Genomic DNA, 21,219 nt, shown 5'->3' with positions numbered 1-21,219 from the left:
CATACACCTGTTGTCAGAGAGTTTAGAGGATGGTGGATAAGGTGAGAGAGGGGGGTGGAGAGAAGTTTTCAACGGTGGAGTTGGTTAGGTAGTGAGATCTCATATGACCATCAAACCTTTGCAAGAGGCCACTACTTGAACGTGAGTAATTTTGGATGATTTATAAGAGCACAAGAAATAAAGACGAATTAGCCCAAATAGTCTGTCATATCTTTGAATGAGAACAGAACCGATTTTGGCCTCAGCTCCACTATCCTGCCTGTTCCTCATCAAACATGATAGGCCTATAGACCAAAAGCTGTCCATCCCATCCATGAATATAATGGATCAGTTTCTGTCACACTGTGGTGTGGAGAATTCCAAAAGCTCACAACCCTCGCAGAGAAACTATTCCCTCTAATCTCCATTTTAAACAGATAGCCCTTAATCTGAATATATGCCCCTCAGTTTGATCAGTCATATGAGAGAAATCTCCTCTCAAACTTACCTCAACGATTCTCCTCAAAACCTTGCACGTTTTAATAAAAGTTGGCTCCTCCTCTCTTGAACTCCAATGTGCATGGTTCCAACTTGTTCACCTATTTCCTGATAGACATTCTCTTCTCTACTTCCAATGTAATATAAACATATGTATTGAAAGCAGATAATATATAAATGATAGTCTGGCAGTTTTAGTGGAAGTTATCCTTACATGAGGAAACCAAGACTATATACAGTGTTCCAGACATGATCTGGAATATATACTGTATATTTGATTAGTTTTATATTTTGAGATTTTCACTCAGTTTTTTTTTGATTTTGCATGACTTGTTCTTTTTTGTGTGGTGGAGTTTTGATGTTCTTCTTTGAATGGGTTCCATGGTTTTCTTTGTTTCGTGACTGTGGGAAGATGAATCTCAGGGTTTTATACTGCATACATACTTTGATAATAAATGTACTTCGATCCTTAGATCTCACCATCACTCCAGATCGATATAATGAGCCACTACTCTACATAGAAGTATTGCTGGATTGTCTACTGTGATATTCCAACTGCACATTTTGATTTTTTTCTCTTTCAGAGTCCTGAGTTTTCAGATTTTGAAAAATCCAAACTGAAATCCAAAGAGTCATTGTCCAGTGGTGTACACCTCAACACAATATCAGAAGACAATTTTGCCACATTTTTGGACCAAGAACCAGAACAAATTTTACAGTCCCAGCAGCAACAACAGCAGCAGCAACAACAGTCGCAATCCTCTCTGCATACAATGCGACACCCTTCCTTACCAGATTCCTCAGTAAGCACCATGGGACTACTGGGCCTTCACAGGCATCTGTCAGATCCTGGTCTTCCAGGCATATAGCCAATTAGTACTCTGCATTTCAATAGTTTTGCTGCTTCGAGTGGCTGTTTTCCTATTTATGAATAGCATCGTCCATGTATGTCTCAGGGGTCTACAATGATACTGTCATATGCAAAAGCACTGTAGATTCATTTCAGCTCTGAGCCCACAATGTTAAAGTTCCTCTCTGATAATGACCTGAAAAAGCTTCGATAAGAATACATTTAAAATATCGCACTGCCAGTAATCCAAGGCACCTTGAATAAATAACAAAGCCTGAAATGCATGCCATTACATTGGTTTCTGTGTTGCATGAAGTTAGTTTGAACTCAAACTAGAGATTTCATGGGTTAGGGAGGGTAGGGGGAAGGGAGAATGATGTCTGCATTCTTAAGTCTGACAGACAGAGGCTGCAGTTCTGGTCTGAACTAAATATTATTACTTGAAATAAACAGCTACTATAAGCACATTGAGCTCATAGCTCTTTCAATTAAGTGGGAACTGTACATTTTGTGCTTAAAATAGCATCTAACCATTCCACTAAACCCATTAGCTTGCTTTTTCTTTTCTTTTTCCTCCAACATTGCTATTCTATGAAGGAATGGGAAAATACAATTGAATCTTCATAGTGAAGAAAATACAAGTTACATTATAGGAGTCTAGTATAATAGTGGCCTGAAAGACAGGCATACACGTGGAGTTCAGCTGTTAGTTTCTGCATAAGACTTGCTTCAGTTGTTAAAAGGTCCGTAAGTCTAAAGTGCAATAAATATTTTTGTATATCTGGTGCTTGGCTCACATGGTAGCATTTGTTCCTTTAAATATTATTTTTTAATAATCATAAAAAGTCCATGGTCACTAATAAGGCATTAATCACAGGCAGCTCAACATAGCAGATTAATTTCCTACCCAGCCATCTATCATTGATTAATCCAACAAAACAGCTTATCAATACTGATGATTAAGAAATTGATATTTTTGCATATCAGTGTTCCTGATTTTTTTTTAAAATGGCTCTGCTGACTTGGTTTGATTTTATATTTATCATATTTATGCCATTATCTCATACTCGATTTAAGATCTCAGAATTACTTAAGTCAGGTTAAGTGACATCTTGAAATACTTATTCAGCACGAGTCAAACATGTCAACATCACAATTTTCTTCATTGTTTTTGGTATCATAATCAGTGGGTATAGTTCAGACCATGAGGTAACATTGTTCAATCAATTTAACTTTTCTATGTTTCCTGTGGTGGGAGGGTCTAGGACCAGAGAGGACAGCCGCAGGATAGAGAGACACCCTTTTAGAACAGAGACGAGAAGAAATTTCTTCAGCCAGAGAGTGGTGAATCTGTGGAATTCATTGCTATAGGCAGCTGTGGAAGACAAGTCTTTATGTATAGTCAAGCCAGAGGTTGATAGATTCTTGATTGGTCATGGCATGAAGGGATATGTGGTAAAGCAAGAGATTGAGGCTGAGAGGGAAAATAGATCAGCCATGATGAAATGGCAGAACAGATTGAATGGGCCAAATGCCGTAATTCTGCTCTTGTATCTTATGGTCTTGTGGTCTTACGTTTCAATTATCCTACTCTAAAATTAGTTCACCTAAATTAGTTGTTGGTATTGCTAAACAACTTATCCACAGATTTATAAGTAAAAGTAAGTATTTAACAGAAATGTATTTTGGCAGAATAAGGTTTCAATTTTTAATCAACCTTTATACATATAAAACTGGGAACCAATGCAAGTATCCTAAAACCTGCAAACTAAAATTGATATTGTCATCTATCTAAAAATGAACTCTTGCTGTCAGTGGGGGAAAATATATATTCATGGAACCATCTGTGCTGCAATAGGTGTGGTACAAAATAAGACCAGCGCCTTTATAGTTTGCCTTCCATTATCCTGGTAGTTTTACAGTACAATGATAAAACAGTTATTATCTTACCTCAGCAACTAAGCTCCAGCAATTGGTCCAGAACAATCAGTAATAAGAAGAAGAAAATCCTGATAATGAGAAGGACTGCAACCCACACACCCAAAACATCTATCTGACAATTACCTTCATTTCTTTCAGAGAAGCAGGTGAATTTGAGTGTATGTGTTCTCTGAGCTTGAAAATTGAAATAGTGTGAGTAAAGAAAAAGGAAAGGAAATTGAATACAGCTAATGTAGAAATGTCTGTTGTCAAGATCTAAAATCAGAATCCTGAAACATCACATTATCTGTCAGCGAATCATGGTTAAGTTACCCTTGAAACAAGGGATTAGCAACACTACACCAACCATGATGCGCGTTAAGTTAATCATGTACTATATTGCAAATTATTACTTTCTTTCTAGTTACAGCACAGAGGAAGGGCTTCTTGTCCATCATTTCAGTGCCAGCACCCATCAGTGCCAGTCCCTCTCTCCTTATTTCACTCCATCCTCTTCCTTCTCACTTGCCCATTAACCTCTCTTTGATTCTTTTGACACTTAACTGCACCAAGGAATAATTTACAGTTTTCAAAAAAAAACCTTCTGCCATATCTTTGGGATGTTTGAGGAAACCAGAACACTTAGTGGAAATGCATAAAGTCAGAAGAAATTTGGAAAGCGGTGAAATCATCGGACAAAGTCGGCATGGATTTGTGAAAGGAAAATCATGTCTGACAAATCTCATAGAATTTTTTGAGGATGTAACTAGTAGAGTGGATAGGGGAGAACCAGTGGATGTGGTATATTTGGATTTTCAAAAGGCTTTTGACAAGGTCCCACACAGGAGATTAGTGTGCAAACTTAAAGCACACGGTATTGGGGATAAGGTATTGATGTGGATAGAGAATTGGTTGGCAGACAAGAAGCAAAGAGTGGGAATAAACGGGACCTTTTCAGAATGGCAGGCAGTGACTAGTGGGGTACCGCAAGGCTCAGTGCTGGGACGCCAGTTGTTTACAATATATATTAATGACTTGGATGAGGGAATTAAATGCAGCATCTCCAAGTTTGCGGATGACACGAAGCTGTGAGGAGGATGCTAAGAGGATGCAGGGTGACTTGGATAGGTTGGGTGAGTGGGCAAATTCATGCCAGATGCAATTTAATGTGGATAAATGTGAGGTTATCCACTTTGGTGGCAAAAACAGGAAAACAGATTATTATCTGAATGGTGGCCAATTAGGAAAAAGGGAGGTGCAACGAGACCTGGGTGTCATTATACACCAGTCATTGAAAGTGGGCATGCAGTACAGCAGGCGGTGAAAAAGGCGAATGGTATGCTGGCATTTATAGCAAGAGGATTTGAGTACAGGTGCAGGGAGGTACTACTGCAGTTGTACAAGGCCTTGGTGAGACCACACCTGGAGTATTGTGTGCAGTTTTGGTCCCCTAATCTGAGGAAAGACATCCTTACCATAGAGGGAGTACAAAGAAGGTTCACCAGATTGATTCCTGGGATGGTAGGACTTTCATATGATGAAAGACTGGATGAACTAGGCTTATACTCGTTGAAATTTAGAAGATTGAGGGGGGATCTGATTGAAACGTATAAAATCCTAAAGAGATTGGACAGGCTAGATGCAGGAAGATTGTTCCCGATGTTGGGGAAGTCCAGAACGAGGAATCACAGTTTGAGGATAAAGGGGAAGCCTCTTAGTACCGAGATTAGGAAAAACGTCTTCACACAGAGAGTGGTGAATCTGTGGAATTCTCTGCCACAGGAAACAGTTGAGGCCAGTTCATTGGCTATATTTAAGAGGGAGTTAGATATGGCCCTTGTGGCTAAAGGGATCAGGGGGTATGGAGGGAAGGCTGGTGCAGTGTTCTGAGTTGGATGATCAGCCATGATCATACTGAATGATGGTGCAGGCTCGAAGGGCCGAATGGCCTACTCCTGCACATATTTTCTATGCTTTCTATGTTAAATAGAAGTGGGAGTGAACCAATCAGTTCACTGTTCATTAAGATTACAGCTGGTGTTCATCCTCAGTATCTTCTTCCAGCCCTATCACTTCATTGCCTTGATAACTAGTTCTGAATAAATTCTAGTTCTGAATTGCCTTGATCTCCCTGTTCTGAATAAATACCATAACTGAGCCTTCAGAGTTCACCAGTCTATGAATTTCTAGAATTCTTCAACTTTTGAGTCAAAAAATTTCTCCTCATCTCAGTCCTAAAATGTCTATCCTTTTTTTGAGAAACAGTGCCCCTAGTCTGAGACTCTGCAGCTAGTGAAAGTTTTCCTGAATGCAGCCTGCCAAAGCCTTTAAGGATTTTACTTGTTAAATAAGATCTCCTCTTATTTACTTAAACTTTAAAGAAAAGAATCCCAGTCTACCTAACATCTCGTCAAATGGCTACAGTTACTCTTTGGCAACTAGATCCTTTCTTAGGGAATCACACTGAAGCTGAGCACACATCTCAAACAGACACAATGCATTTGCAACAGGATTTCTTTTTCTTTTGCATTCATACCATTTTCCCTTTTAATCACTTGCTACACTTCCATGTTTGCATTCAGCGACTTGTGTTCCAGCACATCTGAGTCACTTTGAACATCAGCATGACGAAAACTCTCACCATTCCACTCTGTATTTTTATTATGTTCACCAGTGGATACCCTCACATGTTTCCACAATATTTTCCATTCTTCCAATCTTTCACCCTATTTATATCCCATCTAATTTAGTGTCATCAGCAAACTATTTGGTCTTTCTCATCCAAATTATTGAGATACACTATGATTAGCTGCATTCTAAGCTCTGATCCAAGAATAACCCTACTGGTTCGAGACAGATCCATTTTTCTTCCCACTCTTTGATTTGTATTTCGTAATCAATTCTCAATCCATGCCAGTATATTTCACCCACTTCCATGTACTGCAATGGGATCATGGTGCAAATATGCAGGGTACTCTACACCAGGGGATTCCAACCTGGGGTCCATGGTCCCCTTGCTTAATAGTTAATAAAAACATTGGGAACCCCAGCTCTACACTTATCTCCTAAGGCCAGGATCATACTGGTAACCTACATCAAGAAAAGGGATCCAATTAAATACGAACACATTCTATATCAATTGCTTCCTCCTCCCCAGGGAGCCTATTCCAATGATTAATTAATTGCTTGTTTATCTTATTATATTTAAGCAGATTCATTATGAATGTGAATTTACTCCTATGCAGGCAGTGTTTTCTGAATCTTCTGTTCTCCTCACAACTTACATGTTTTTACATTATCTAACCCATCAATGATCTTTAATAGAAGCAATTGCATCATCTCCAAACATCTTTCCTATCACAAATTCTATATTATTCTGCGTAATCCCAGCCACCCAATTAGTCTGGCTGCTCTGTTCTTATTCCTTTCTTTTAATATTGCACCAGCAGAACCATACTCTGTAGAGAGCATTAAGATATGGAGCACACACAAAATGCTAGAGGAACTCAGCAGGTCAGGCAATATCGATGGAAATAAACAAATAGTCAACATTTCGAGCGGGACCCTTCTTCAGGACTGATTTGTTCCTTTCTGCCTGGGCTGCTGAGTTAATCCAGCATTTTGTGTGTGTTGCTTTGGATTTCCAGCATCTACAGAATTTCTTCTGATTAAGTATGGAGTTAGGGATTACTTAATACCAGTGTTGTACTCCTAAATCCATATTTTACTGCTATAATAGTAAGTACAATTGTGCTGTATTCTGTTGGTTTATCCAGAATTTCATGAAAGAACTACTGGTGAATTCAAAATTACAAAGTACTTGTACAATTAGCTCTGCCCTGCAGGCAGGAGTGGTCCTATGTAATTAGGAGAAAATTCATCAAATCATATCCACTGAATCATTATCCCTTTATTGCAGGAGTGAAATTATATAAATTGCAACTATTTCTACTAGTTTGTGACAGCCTGAAATGAAAGCCCAGTTGTATGGTGCTGGCTGCCGTCAAGATTTCCTCCCAGTCCTATAGTTGCATGTTAATTGATTAAAAGAATTTGACACGGAGAGACCTCTGAAATATTTGTGTGTTGAAGGCAGCATTCCTGAAGCTTCTCCAATCACAAAAGGCAGTGTAATTATGGCTAAAATAAAATATGCACCGGAGTTATTCATTTTGGGTTACTAATCAGGGTACTTGGACTTGCTTCACTGCAAATGCACAATTTAGTGACCCAGACTTGCACCTACTTTCTGATCCTGATGCTCTCTAGCAGCTAGTACACATGAGATGTCTGGGACCACATTGTATCAAAATTAGGGCATGTATGGTGACAGCATGATTAAAATCACCAACAAAATTCGAGGGCTGGTGTTACAAATCTACATTATCATTGGGAAGCACTCTCTTCTAGCTATACTGTATATTATATTCTTGTAGGTATGTTAGTTTATCAAATGAGCCTTTCTCTTGTAGATACAGGTTTACTGAATTCATTTCCATTAAGTGCCTCATCAGCACCGAAGGAAATACCAGTTGTAGTTTTCATACATCACACAACTTGATCCCTGCCGCCGCATCCTTGAATTGGGGTGTCTGAACTCTATAAATCATTGCTATCGTATACCATATCATTGACTGAATGGCTCCCATCAAATTAACTAACTCCCAACTCCAGGAAGTTTTAAACCAGTAACCAAAGGGCCTCTGATCGAGGGGATTAGGAAGTTAGTCCTAGTTGGAAGCTATTCATCACCGGAATGCTTTTGTGGCCAGTGTTCTTTGATGGTACCATGAGGAAAAAATGTAAATTTTCTCAGAGCCTTTAAGACTTTTTCATTTGACATGCTACTTAATTTAAATCATAATAAAACTGTAGTTTTGGCCATTTACATCACCTAGATGAGGGGTCCCCAACAGGGGGTCCAGAGACCCCCTCGGTTAATGGCAAGGCTGCATGGCATAAAAAAGTTAGGAATCCCTGACTTAGAGCACTCAGAAGGTATTGTGCAATGCCTATCATTACTTAGTTATGTACCGTGTCATATGACGTGGGTGATTATGTTCTTTCCATGATTTTGATTATTTTTGGCAAATTTTTCTACAGAAGGGGTGGTTTGTCATTGCCTTCTTCTGGGCGGAGTCTTTAAAACATGGGTGACCCCAGTCATCATCAATACTCTTCGGCGGTTGTCTGCATCAGTGGTCACATAACCAGGATTTGTCATGTGCACCAGCTGCTCATCCGAACATCTGCCATCTGCTCTTACGGCTTCACATGACCCTGATTGGGGGGTGAGGGGGCTAAGCAGGTGCTACACCTTGCTGTAGACTAGCAGAGGGAAGGAGCAGCGTACACTTCCTTTGGTAGAGATGTATCTACACCCCACCACCCCAGCAATGCCTGTGACCAGCATTATAGAGTGAATCACAATGCAAAACACATTTCACAATACCACAAAAGATAATAATTTTACCATAATATTTTAGCAACTTACAGCATCATTACAAAAATTGACCTTAAACATATCTTATTGCTTACTTAATGTCCAAATGGGAATAGCAGAAAAAGTTCCCTTGTAACTTTTATAAAGTCTTCCTCACTGTAGAATAAATTATATATCCTACACTCATGCATTGGACATTTTCATGCAAGTAACTGGGGCTGCCTTGTGATCCTCGTGAGATATACATTAATTTAAAATGCATTTTTTAATTTATCATGGTTGTGATATGTTTATAAAATATTAATTTAATAAAGGATATCAAAAATTCCTTGACTGCATTATTTTCCTTCATGACTTATTTGAGTGAGTAACAACTCTATCCAAAAGGTGTTACTTATCATTTGCTTCTTTGGTGCGTTTATTAATGCTGTAGTAATTCAAAATTTCAATTTGCACAATTTCACTTTTAACTGGAAATTTTGCATATAGCATTGTAAATAGTCATATTATGATAATGTATAGCAAAGAAGGAAATGGAATTTGAAGTAAGTTATCTTATCAATGGAAAATTCAAAAGACAGAGAATGTTTGTAAAATAAAATAAATAAAATTCTAAGAATCTATTGATATTCCAAGAACCAGGGTCTAGTACTTGAAAGCATCCATACTTTGTAAGTAGTCTCTCTGTTGCTGGTTATAAAAGCTTTAACAGTATGGGTGTGTTCCAAATTTTCCTTTGTTAAATAAACCTGGTTTCTGCATTTGAGCACAATTTTCCTACTAGCTTAGTTTTAAACAGTTTCCAAACACTTTCACCCTACTGTAAAGCAAAAAAAAAATAATCTGCAACTGAAGTTCTGTCTAATATCCTTTCTTACCTTGCCTTTTTGCATGATGGCAATTGGGCATTTTTGTCTCCAAGAATTTATAAACTGAGAAACCAACTCTTTTTGACAATTTTGTTCTTCTGTGAAGTGTGTTAATACATTACTATTTTTAAGCATTTATAAAGCCATCCACTGTATACTAGGTTTTGTACAATGTAACACTTACCATTTATTTTTGAATGTTTCGATTTGTTCCCAGCTGTATAATGTGTATCAAATACAATTTGGAAGATAAACTTTTATTATGTTAATGCTGCAAATAAATTAAGAGTTAACCTGAATCTTCCAGTTGAATCTTCATTTCCTTCTTAACTGAGTTAACATCACTCAAATCCTCTTTTCCCAGGCAATCCCTTCTTTCCATACCAGTTTTGAAGGTTCTGGGGTGGCTATAGAAGTCAACATGGAAACCATAGATGGGCTAAGAATTGCATAAGGGGCAGGTACATGGAATTGCAGACTGTTTGCTCCCATTGCATAACCTTGAGATTCTCAACACCATTTCAAATATCCTTTTCTATTCCATGCATTTATTTGCAGAGTATTCTAGCAATCATTAGTGAAGTTCCATTTCTTCAAGGAATTTCTTCAAACCCTTGAAGATTTTCCTCTAGCTGACTTAATAGTCTGTACTCTCTCAGAGTCTTACAGATTTTGGGAACTTGCTGTGGGAGATTGCTATATAAGATTATACCAAATGAGCGTTCATAAATATAAACCACTTAAATTGAACTTCCTTGAATAAGGGTATCCAAGCCATTACTTGGGAACACAAGGCCCATCCTCCCTGCTTGCTTTTAGTTGATAGTCTCCATGTGAGATGGTGGCAACCCAGGTTCTGAGAAAAGAGTCAACGTCATTCATCATGTCTCATGTCCTCTGACACCTTTTCTTGAACTTATACTTTTAGCCTCCAACTCTGCCAGCTCTAGCTGCTATGTTGAGGAAGGCAAAGACACTGTTCTTCCTTCAATCTGACACAAGTCTTGTGTATGATTTAGAGCAGACTGATAACATTGGAGAGCAATTTTTTCAGAAGTATTGCATCCAAAGAAATTTTTTTTGTTTATGATAAGTCAATCAAGATTTGAATAGCTCAGCAGAAAGCAGTTGATAAGACAATCAAGATTTGAATAGCTCAGACTCAGCAGAAAGCAGCTGATTGGGCAATCGAGGTCAGGTGACCAAGCAGTTTGAAAAGCTCAAACAAATAAATAGAGGGGTAGCTCAAGTGGAGCAGCCAGTGAGTGAGTGGGCCAGTGAAGGAGTGGAGCTTTGAGGCTTTGACTCGAGAAGCTTCAATGAGAAGAGGCAGAGGACGAGCTTGCTCCCAGTTAGGCCTTACAATGTCTCCTGAGGCGGTGATGTGCCTCTCATGTGAGATGTGGCAGTCTTGGGGGAACGCCCCTCTCCTGCAGAGTCACATCTGCCAGAAGTGCATGCGGCTGGGCGATATGGAGGACTGTGTAAGGAATCTGGAGCAGCAGCTGGATGACCTTCGACTCGTAAGGGAGAATGAGGCATTCATAAATGAGAGCTACAGGGAGGTAGTCACACCTAGGCTGCCGGAAGCAGGTCGTTGGGTGACAGTCAGAGGGGAGAAAGCGAAGGTGAGTAGACAGGTAGTGCAGAGCACCCCTGAATAATAAGTATGCCATCCTGGATACTGTTGGCTGGGACAACCGACCAGGGGTGATCCACAGTGGCAGGGCCTCTGGCACTGAGTCTGACCCTGCATACTTAAGCTCCTTTCTTGCCTCAATATTTACTTTAAACTCTGCCTTGGAGGTTGGTGCGTGGAATGCACTGCCTGAGTCAGTGGTGGAGGCAGATACACTAGTGAAATTTAAAAGACTACTAGACAGGTATATGGAGGAATTTAAGGTTGGAGGGGTTATATGGGAGGCAGGGTTTGAGGGTCAGCACAACATTGTGGGCCAAAGGGCCCGTACTGTGCTGTACTATTCTATGTTCTATGTTCTATGATAGATTGTTTGAAGCTGAACAAAAATATAATTTCATACTACTTGTATCACATAGAAATTTGGAGAAACAAGAATTTAACTTTAATTGAATATAATGAGTTTAATTGCTAACAGTGTTGACACTTTGCAATAGTTCAACTAATCTAAAAATGTGCTGTTGAGGATTTTCCTTTATAGTCAGTATCTGAGACTTCTCACTTAAGGGTTCAACATTAATCAGCCAGCATTATGGATTTCATTTACCCTGATACTATTTCTCCATGACTGCACCGCACTCATCACTGACAGCACCAAGATTTGCAGGGAAGAAGTCTAAATGGGAATGAAGAAAATTAATATTTAGTAACATGTTGCACTTCACGGCTTTGTATGTAGTTTGGTGCTCTGTAGTGGCCAAGAAATATTTCAACAATATCATTGAATGCCTTTTATGTGATTTTCTCCAGTCCCACTAGAAGTTCTACAAGTTGCCAGTCATTGATTACCTGTTTGATTTGTGGACCAACTTCCTGGCATAGTTATTCTGACTTGGATTATGAATTGGAATAACAAATATAGGCAATTTCAAATAAAATAGTCCAAGGTAAGGAAATTTCATGGTGATTTGCATGATTGGCAGCCCAAAATCCCAAATACACCCAGAAGTATTCAGGAAGCAAAATCTTTGTTCTCTAGTGTAATAACCTAGCCAACCCAATTAACAACACATTGGTATTATCTTTATATCCTTCGTGACAAAGTGCAGATAAGTTACAATGGAACCCAAGCACTTGAAAACTGGCTTAGTGTAAAACCTTGCCAGCATATTATTGGCCTTTTCTGAAGCCATATGGCCTTCCACATGATCTGTCTAAGCAGTCCTCTATTCTATTAGGAAGAACTCAAGAATAGACTTCTTTTGAGATACCAAGATTTAATTAACTAGTCACTGGTTCCTTCACTTCAACTTCCTAATTATCTTTACAGGATGTTATAGGAAGTTACAAAAATGCTCAAATATCTTAGCAGCAATTCTAGAAGCTGTGTTGACTTTAAAATAGGGAAAGACGAAGTAATTGCAAAATCCAATAGAGCAGTTGCTAACTTCTGAAAGAAAAAATGGTGTATGAAAAGTTACCTGTTTAGCATTCAATCAACTTCCTCCTAGGATACAAGCTAAGCATATGAAACAATGATTACAATGTAGACACAGTACAGCACAAAACAGGACATTCACCACAGGAAGTGGCCAAAGTAAATTGGAAGGAGCTGCTGGCAGGGATGTCAGCAGAGCAGCAATGGCGAGTGTTTCTGGGAAAAATGAAGAAGGTGCAGGTCATGTGTATTCCAAAAATGAAGAAATATTCAAATGGTAAAATAGTACAATCGTGGCTGACAAGAGAAGTCAAGTCTATAGTAAAAGCCAGAAAAAGGGCATACAACAAAGCAAAAATTATTGGGAAGTTTTTAAAGACCTACCGAGAGCAACTAAAAAAAAATCATTAGAAAGGAAAAGATGAAATATGAAAGCAAGCTAGCAAATAATATCAAAGTGGACAGTAAAAGTTTTTTCAAGTATGTTAAAAAATAAAAGAGAAATCAGAGTGGATATAGGACTGCTAGAAAATGAGGCAGGAGAAATAATAATAGGGGACAAGGAGATAGCTGCTGAACTAAATGAGTATTTTGTGTCAGTCTCCACTGTGGAAGACACTAGCAGTTTGCCTGATGTTGTAGTGTGTGAAGGAAGAGAAGTGGGTATATTTACTGCTACAAGAGAGAGGGTGCTCAAAAAGCTGAAAGACCTAAGTCACCCAGACCAGATGAATTGCACTCTAGGGTTCTGAAAGCGATAGCGGTTGAGATTGTGGTGGCATTAGAAATTATCTTTCAAAAATCAGTGGACTCTTGCATAGTTCCAGAGAACTGGAAAATTGCATATGTTCTTTAAGAAAGGAGGAAGGCAGCAGAAAGGAACTTAAAGACCAGTTGACCTGACCTCAGTGGTTGGGAAGATGTTAGAGTCAATTGTTAAGAATGAGGTGATAGAGTACTTGGTGACACAAGACAGGATAGTATAAAGTCAGCATGGTTTCCTTCAGGGAAAATACTGCCTGACAAATCTGTTGGAATTCTTTGAGGAGATTACAAGTACGATAGATAAAGGGGATGCAGTGGATGTTGTATATTTGGACTTTCAGAAGACCTTTGACAAGGTGCCACACATGAGGCTACCACACAAGTTAAGAGCCCATGGTATTACATGAAAGTTACTAACATGCTTAGAGAATTGGCTGATTGGTAGGAGGCAGTGAGTGGGAATAAAAGGGTCCTTTTCTGGTTGGCTGTTAGTGACCAGTGGTGTTCAGTAGGGATCGGTGTTGGGACCATTTCTTTTTAAGCTGCATATCAATGACTTAGCTGATGGAATAGATGGCTTTGTTGCCAAGTTTGCAGTTGATACGAAGACTGATGGAGGGGCAGGTAGTGCTGAGGAAACAGGCAGGATGCAGAAGGTCTTAGACAGATTAGGAGAATGGGCAAGAAAATGACAAATGAAATACAATGTTGGAAAATGCATGGTCATGCACTTTGGTAGTAGAAATAAATGTGCAGACTATATTCTAAATGGGGAGAAAAATCCAGGAATCTGAGATGCAAAGAGACTTGGGAGTCCTTGTGCAGAACACACTGAAAGTTAATTTGCAGATTGAATTTTTGGTAAGGAAGGTAAATGCCATGTTAGCATTGATTTCAAGAAGTCTAGAGTACAAGGGCAAGGATATGATGCTGAGGCCTTATAAGGCCTTGAGTATTGTGAACAGTTTTGGTCCCCTCATCTTAAAAAAGATGTGTTAGCATTGAAGAGGGTCCAGAGGAGATTAAGAAGGATGATTCCAGGAAGGAAAGGGTTATCATATGAGCAACGTTTGATGGCTCTGGGGCTGTACTCTCTGGAATTCAGAAGGATGATGGGGATCTCATTGAAACCTTTTGAATGTTGAAAGGCCTAGATAGAGTAGATGTGGAAAGGATGCTTCCCATGGTGGAAGAGTCTAGGACAAGAGGACACAGCCTCAGGATAGAGGGGTGTTCATTCAAAACAGAGATGCAGAGAAATTTCTTTAGCCAGAGGGTGGTGAATTTGTGGAATTTGTTACCACAGGCACCTGTGGAAGCCCAGTTGTTGGGTGTATTTAAGGCAGAGTTTGATAGGTTCTTGATTGGATGGGTCAAATAGCCTAATTCTGCTCCTATGCCTAATGGTCTTATGGTCTTGCCATCTTGTACAATTCTATCAAGACACCCCTCATCCTCCTTTTCTACAGAGAAAAGCCCTACTCGCTCAACCTAACCTCATAAGGCATGCTGTCTAACCCAGGCAAATGTCCTGGTAAATCTCCTCCGCACCGTCTCTAAAGCTTCCATATCCTTCTTATAATGAGAAAACCAGAATTGAACACAATACTCCAAGTGTGAGCTACCAAAGTTTTGTAAAGCTGTAACATTGCCTCATGGCCCTTGAACACAATCCCCGATCAAATGAAGGCCAATACACCATACACCACCTTAACTACCCTATCAACTTTTGTGGCAACTTTGAGAGATCTAAGGACATAGCTCCCAAGATCTCCCTGATCCTCCACATCACTAATAATCCTGCCACTAACCTTGTACCCTGCCTTCAAGTTCAACCTTCCAAAGTGTATCACTTCACCCTTTTCTTGATTGAACTCCACCTGTCATTTCTCAATGCAGCCCTGCATCCTATCAATATTTTGTTGTAAACTACGATGACATTCTAAACCATCCACAACACCACCAAACATCACGTCTTCTGTAAACTTATTAGTCCACTCTTCCACTTTGTCCTCCAAGCCATTTATACAGATCAGAAAGAGCATGGGTCCCAGAACATACCACTGACCTCTGAGCAGAATACGCTCCATCTACTATCACCCTCTGCCTTCCACAAGCCGATTCTGAATCCACATAGCCAGGTTTCTCCGGATCTCATACCTCCTTGGTGTTCTGAATGAGCCTTCCATGCACCACTCATCAAAAGCCTTTACTAAAATCCATATACACCACATTCACCACTCTACCTTCATCAAATTGTGCTGAAACTGCCTCAGAAAATTTATTCAGGCTCATGAGCATGGCTTGCCCTTCACAAAGCAATGGTGACTATTGCTAGCAGACTATGCTCATAAAATTTAGTGCAAATATTAAATGTGACAACAGACAATACCATCCTATACAAAAGGTAAGCAACACAATTAATTGTGATATAAATTAAGTTTACGAACTTGTTACAGTTTACTGCTGACCCAATTACTGCAAGCCAGTAATCCATTAATGCTGCTTAGTTTCAACAAAGATTTGTATTATGAAATCACTTTTCCATATACAACATCTAATTACAATATTATGAATTAATATCTATCCATTTCCTCTTTTTAAAAAACTGAAGTTAAAAATATCATCCAAAGGAAAAAGATTGCAATAACGGCTTTATTACCTTATGTTTTCCCTCACAAAGTGTCTGGTTTTTCCTGGCCCAGGTGCTTAAATTAAAATAATTAAAAATGAAGGAAGATGGCAGGTCTGGCAGCACCTATGAAGAGGAATAAACAGCTGACATTTTGGGCCAAGACCCCTTATTATTTTCATGTGGCAGATGTTGTTATGAGAGCATGTCAAGTCTTATGTGCTCTGTGGAAAATACATGGATATTCATCTAAAGCAGGGGTACCTGACCTGGGGTCCACAAACCCCTTTCTTAATGGTACTGGTCCATGGCATAAATAAAGTTTGGAACCTCTGATCTAAAGGATCACCACAGGATTTATTTTTTATATTGCATCAATATACTCTGAAATTCAGAAAATTGCCTTTAAATATAAAACTCTTATGTGGTCTCCCATCATATTTTGCTTATTAGCAATCCTGTTCAATACCTCCAAAGCTCATGAAGTGTGACTTTGAAAGTAACACTTTTACTTCTGAGTGAAAATTCATGGATTTTATAGTCACAATATTTCCTCATCAAAAAAAATCAAATACTTTTGAAACTTTGGAGGAGGAGAAGATGGTGGCGCGACGGCAGCGTGCACAGCCTCTCCGGTGAATGATACCTGTTATCTGTCAAGTAGGGGACCGTGCACAATTCTGATCTGATGGAGACGGACATGAGAGTACAGAGAAACATCTGGAAAACTTCTGAAATGCCCACTTCGCTGCCGCTGCTACTGTGTGGTAACTGGAATCTCCAGAGCAGAAGGCCCCAAATCCTGGGCTTTGCTTGTTTCAGCGGCCGGGGCTAGGTCAAAGGCGCTCGGCAGAGGATGGCGCTCGGGAGGCTGTATTGGAGGGGCTGGTCGGAGGCTCAAAGTTTTCAGACGGACGGACTCAGTGTCGGCAGTGGTTGGCTGCATCCAAGGCATCAGCAAGTTGACGGTGCCTGGAGGTTTATGGCAGGGAGTGTCTCCCTTTTGCCACCTGCTATCAGGCACTCGTGAGTCAATCGACTCGGAGACTTTGAGACTTTTTTTTTTACCATGCCCATGGTTTGTTCTTCATCAAATTATGGTATTGCTTTGCACTGCTGTAACTATATGTTATAATTATGTAGTTCTGTCAGTGTTAGTCTTTGGTTTGTCCTGTTTTCTGTGATATCACTCCAGAGAAACATTGTATCATTTCTTAATGCATGTATGCATTTCTAAATGACAATAAAAGAGGACTGAGTGTTCTCATAATCTAAAAAAAACTGTTACTCGAGAATAAAACTTGTTAGCAATACTTTCTGCTCCATTTTTTTCTGTTTTTTTTATCTGGGCTGATTGCTGGATTCAACTGTTTAAACCTTAAATTAGACTTATTTATTTGCAGTTTAACAATTAAATACTGCTTGTATTTTATGTAGTTCTTATGTGCACATAATCATTTAATATACCTCTCACGGCTATACAAGTATAATTCTGGAAATCTTATGAAGCTTCTTTGTTCTGTTTTATTTAAGTAATTGTTTTCTCATTGATTAACTTGTACAACAGTATTCAGATATGTAATTTTTAATTGGTTAATTCTTATCTATAAATTTGAATGGGATTTTCTTTTTCTCAGTGGTATAAAAATAGCTGATTTTATTAGGTGCCAATTTTAGTTTCTCTCTCTCTCTCTTCAATTAGTGGACCTCTATCACTATCCATTTCAATTTCTCTTTGTTCTGTCAACTTAATAAAATGATCATGAAACAACAAGTTCTATGCTTTTTTTCCTGACTTCTAAGAGAACCTTGGATCAAAAACATCAGAATCCAACAAGTGGCATGGTCAACAGGATTTTGAAGTTTAGAACTTGGAATACTTGAATATAAAAATGGAATTTTTAGCATACAACAAAGGAGGTAAGAACTTCCTCCATTCCTCTGTTGTCTGAGAGTAAAAGGGTTCTGGAAGTGCTGCTACTACACTACTGCTGGTGTTCCACCATGGCAAACACCTACTTTAGAAGGTCTCCCTGAGCAATTGTAGCCCACATCAAACATTCTCCAGAGACGGCAACACCATCTGAACGCTGGAGAATTTCTGTCTATGTTGGACAGTCTCCCAATAAAACGACACTATCTGAAGTCCGAGGAATGGCAGGATGGACATGATATCGACTCTACAGCAGCCCCTAGCCGCTCAGGTGAGGATGACAGTGATGGAACAATAAGATTGGCAGCTATGTCACAGCATGCTCCAATAAAGACCAAGGAAGTGAAGAACCACAGGCCTGAAGATGAAGACAGAAAAGCTCTGTTTGCACTATTCCAAAGAGCAGGGATCTAATCTGCAATAATCAATTCAATATTCATTCTTCAGCCAACAAATCAAAACAGATTATCTGGTTATGTCACACTGTTGTGAGATTTCATGTGCTGCACAAATTGGCTGCTAAAATTCCCCACAAGGTTGTTTATAGTTGAAAAGTTATTTCATTGGCTACAAGGCAATTTCTAAAAATTTGAGGGTGTGAAAATGAACCACACACACACACACATCTTTATAATTAGTACTATTAAGCATTCAATTCATGCTAGGAATCAAGTGCTAAGAAAAAAGAAACCTAGGCCAATTTGGATTTGCATTGAATAATAATAACTCTCTACTCTGAGAGCCATATGATGTTATGATTATGGCATGGTAGCATAGTGGTTAGCCCAATACCTTACAGTATCAGTGACCTGGGTTCAATTCCTGCCACTCCCTTTAAGTTGTACATTCTCCCTGTCACTACATGGGTTTCCTCCAGGTCCTCCGTTTCCCTCCCACAGCTCAAGAATGTACTGGTCGGTAGGTTAACTCGTCATTGTAAATTGTCCTGTGATTAGGCGTTGCTAGGTGACATGGTTCAAAGGGCTAGAAGGGCCTGCTCCACACTAAACAAAAAAATAAGTAATTGGAAGTCAAACTTGGTATTAATTTACCTAATGCAACAAAATGCTTCCATTACAAGTTTCAATATCAACTCAAAAAATACACTTGGAAGAAGCCATTTGTCTAAAAGATAGGAATGTCCAAAAGAAACTGATTGGTTAAACTTATCACTGATTAATGGGCAATGTGCACATTTAAGTCCCTATCCAGCTTTAAAATCTGTAACATTTGATATCAGCAGTTTGTCATGAACCATAGTAACTAAAGTGGTTAGCCTTAACAAGCTGTTATTAACCACATAATCAAAAAAAAAGTCAGGAGGGAATACAGCATAAAATGTAATAGCCTTTGTGATATTTCACTGCTTCAAATGATTGATTTCACCAATCAGGCATTTTTCTCAACTTCAGCATATACAATAAATAATAGGGATAAAAATAATTTCATGTGCAGTGCTGTTTCACTCCCAGGTGAGCTCAACACCTTTTATGCACACTTGAAAGGGAGAATCAAACTATAACTCTACAAATCCCTGCAGCATCTGGTGACTCTGTGATATCTACTTTGAAGGTTGATGTCAGAACATTTTTCAGCTCTCACATAGCATCAGGTCCTGATGGTGTATCTGGCAGGGCTCTGAAAACATGTGCCAACCAATTGGTGGGAGTGATCAAGGACTCCTTCAATCTCTCACTGCTGCAGAAGTTTCCACTTGCTTCAAAAGGGCGACACCATCAGTGCCAAGAGCAGGGTGAGCTTCCTTAATGACTATTGCCCAGTGGCACTCACATCCACTGTGATGAAGTGCTTTGTGAGGTTGGTCATGGCCAAAATCAACTCCTGCCTAAGCAAGGACGTGGACCCACTACAATTTGCCTACTGCCATAATTGGCCTACAACGGACACAATCTGACTCTCCACTCAGCCTTGGCTCATCTGGACCATAGTAATACCTATGTCAAACTGCTGTTCATTGATTACAGCTCAGTGTTCAACACAATCAACAATCCAAAACCGAGGCCTCTGCAACTGGGTCCTTGCCTTCACCAGACTGTAGTCTGTGCAGATTGGCAATGACATCTCCTCGTCACTGACGCTCAGCTATAGTGCACCTGAAGGATACATGCATAACTCATTGCTCTACTCGACACCCACGATTGCATGGCTAGGCTCAGCTCAAATGTCTTTTATAAATTTGCTATGACCCAACTATTAGCAGAATTTCAGGTGGTGACAAGGTGGTGTAGAGGAGCAAGACAGATCAGCTGGTTGAGTGGTGTCATGACAACAAACTTGCACTCACTGTCAGCAATACTGAGAAATTGACTGTGGACTTCAGGAAGGGGAAATGGAGGGAACACATACTAGTCCTCACTGAGGGATCAGAAGTGGAAAAGGTGAGCAATTTCAAGTTCCTTCTTCAACATCTATGGATCTATCCTAGGCCCAACATAATAATGCAACTAAAAACTAGACACAGTAGCAGCTATATTTTATCGTGAGGTTGAGGAGAATTGGTATGCCACCAAAGCCACTTGCAAATTTCTACAGATGTGCCATGGAGCGCATTCAAACGAACTGCATCACCATCTGGTACAGGATCCGGAAAAAAAGCTGTAAACTCAGCCAGCTCCATCACGGGCACTAGTCCTCCAAGCATCCAGGACACTTTCAGAAGGTGATGCCTCAAAATGCAGTATCAATCATAAAGGATCCCCATATCCTCTTCTCATTGCTAACATCAAGGAGATACAGGAGCTTGAAAACACACACTCGACATTTCAGGAACAGCTTTTTCCCTTCCAACATCAGATTTCTGAATGGACAAAGAATCCAAGAATGACGATTTTTTTTTTGTTTTTTTTTCACTATTTAATATGTACTAGTTTCTGTAATTTAGTTTTTATTATGTATTGTGTGACAAAAAACCAAGTTATCAGAAGATTGATGCTGATGAGAGAGACGAGAGATAAGAGAGACAAATAGAGAAACGCTCAAAATGTTATTGAGAGAGCAGAGAGATTAACGAAAAGAGACAGTCCCGAGTATTGACAGACCGGTTGCTTTGAACCTGAACTGTTTGAAGTTTGATGGACAGGCAATACCCCAGCAGGGGGATAAAAGGAACAGGTTCGCTAAGGCACGACAGACAGCACGAGATCACGAGACCCTGGAAGTGCGGTGTGCCCCCCACAAGTTGGTGGGAGTTTTGGAGGTCTGATCGCGGGACCGACCATAGACACACAGGGTG

At 39.5% G+C, this 21,219-nt stretch overlaps 1 protein-coding gene across 1 annotated transcript in view; it reads left to right on the top strand.

Moving 5' to 3' along the window:
- Window positions 1-1,346, top strand: part of LOC140198771 (voltage-gated inwardly rectifying potassium channel KCNH7-like) — a 581,620-nt gene extending 580,274 nt beyond the window's left edge. Inside the window, exon 16 of the mRNA XM_072259781.1 lies at window positions 1,062-1,346. Coding sequence (XP_072115882.1) covers window positions 1,062-1,346 — 285 coding nt within the window. The remainder of the gene's footprint in view (window positions 1-1,061) is intronic.
- Window positions 1,347-21,219: the final 19,873 nt, after the last annotated feature.

The sequence above is a fragment of the Mobula birostris genome, chromosome 6, assembly GCF_030028105.1.
Source record: "Mobula birostris isolate sMobBir1 chromosome 6, sMobBir1.hap1, whole genome shotgun sequence".
NCBI classification, from domain to species: domain Eukaryota; kingdom Metazoa; phylum Chordata; class Chondrichthyes; order Myliobatiformes; family Myliobatidae; genus Mobula; species Mobula birostris.
Note: the sequence above shows the minus strand (reverse complement) of the source record. Positions and strands in the feature narration are given on the sequence as shown.